Here is a 1,596-nt window from a genome sequence, read left to right as displayed (position 1 = left end):
GCTTGCTGACGACTCCTTCCTGCAGCTCTGAGGATCACAGGCTGACTGAGGAACACAAAGGTTCGATGGGAGCCCTGCTGTCAGGGTCCCTCTGACTTGCTCTGTCTGTCTGTCTATCTGTCTATCTGTCTGTCTCTCTCATCTCTCCCTCCCTCTCCCTTTCTCTCCCTCCCTCCTTAGGTCTCCCTCTCCTCCCCCTCTCCTCTCCCTCTTCCCCTGCCTCTTCCCCTGCCATCAGACTTGAAACCTGCCTGATAATCTCCCCTTTGGATTCAGCACCTCTGGAACCAAATGTATTTTGTTGCTCTTAGAAGTGAATAGGGTTTAATTACATCCAGCTGGGAGCTGCTTTGCTCCAGAGGACCCCAAAGGATTCAGACATCATTGTTTTTTAATCTACCAGAGGAGCTTTTGCTTTCCGGCCTGAAATTTGGGGGTGGAAGGGAGTTTTGAGCTTGACTGTTTTTCATTGGAATATTGAAAACTTTTATTGATGCCTGAAATGGAACCCAATTTTTACATACGGGTTGAGTGAGATCTAAAGGAAACATGCCTGACCGTTTTCCGCACGACTGACCAGGGAAACATCTAGAGAGAAACTTGGTAGGAGAAATGACATGTATTTGCTTCAGCCATGCTTTCTTTTGAGAAAAATCATCAGACTCACTGAGAAAGGAAATTAACGTTGGTAAAGGACAATGTCTTTCAGTAATTTGCTGAATGATTCTAGCCTGTGGGAGGAAAAGCGTAATTCTACGGACCTTTCCAATTCGCCAGGAACGCTAAACATCTGTCTTTTTTGCTTAACCTGTGTAATGACTCTTGCAGCTCTGACGGGCAGCATTTTTTCGCTAGTTTCCCTGTTGAAACTGCAGAAGAGGACCGTGGTGTCCATGCTTGTGGCTTCCTGGTCTGTGGATGATCTCATGAGCGTCCCGTCTGTGACTATCTTCATGTTTTTGCAATGGCCGAAAGAGGTCCCTGGCTACTTCCAGACGCTGTGCACCGCCTCCGCCTTACTGTATTTATGCCAGGGCCTCTCGAGCAACTTGAAGGCGACTCTTCTGGTCTCCTACAACTTCTACACGATGCACAGGGGCGTGGGAAGTCAGGCAGCGCCGGGTCGCTCGGGCCAGGTGCTCGCGGCGGCGCTGACCGTGTGGGCAGCCAGCCTGGCGCTGGCCGCGCTCCCGCTCTGCGGCTGGGGCGCCTTCGTGCGCACGCCCTGGGGCTGTGCGGCGGGCGGCTCCCGCTCCTACGCGCTGCTCGTCTTCGCCGTGTACGCGTCGGCCTTCGGACTCCTGGCCGGCCTCTCGGTCCCGCTCACGCACCAGCTGCTGTGCTCGGAGGAGCCGCGGAGACTCCACGCCTACTACCAGGAAATCGCCCGCAGAGCCTCCACGCCCGGGACCCCTCCTACAGCGGGGGGAGCGCCGGCCCCGGCCCCGGCCCCGGCCCCGGCCCCGGAGGCCGTTCATGGGAGCATGAAGGAGATGGTAGGAGGCTGCTGCGTGTGCTCGGACGAGAGGGGCTGGGCCGAGAACCCGCTGGTCTACTGCGATGGGCACGCGTGCAGCGTGGCCGTCCACCAAGGTA

At 56.0% G+C, this 1,596-nt stretch overlaps 1 protein-coding gene across 1 annotated transcript in view; it reads left to right on the top strand.

The window, feature by feature from the left end:
• The first annotated feature begins 632 nt into the window (after positions 1-632).
• The window catches only part of Gpr149 (G protein-coupled receptor 149), a 67,402-nt gene continuing 66,438 nt past the window's right edge, over positions 633-1,596 (top strand). The window contains 1 exon segment of the mRNA XM_005393060.2: positions 633-1,570. Coding sequence (XP_005393117.1) covers positions 699-1,570 — 872 coding nt within the window. The 5' untranslated portion in view covers positions 633-698.

Source organism: Chinchilla lanigera, unplaced genomic scaffold, assembly GCF_000276665.1.
Source record: "Chinchilla lanigera isolate Chin_1 unplaced genomic scaffold, ChiLan1.0 scaffold00047, whole genome shotgun sequence".
In the NCBI taxonomy this organism is placed as follows: domain Eukaryota; kingdom Metazoa; phylum Chordata; class Mammalia; order Rodentia; family Chinchillidae; genus Chinchilla; species Chinchilla lanigera.
This window is presented reverse-complemented; position numbering and strand designations above follow the sequence as displayed.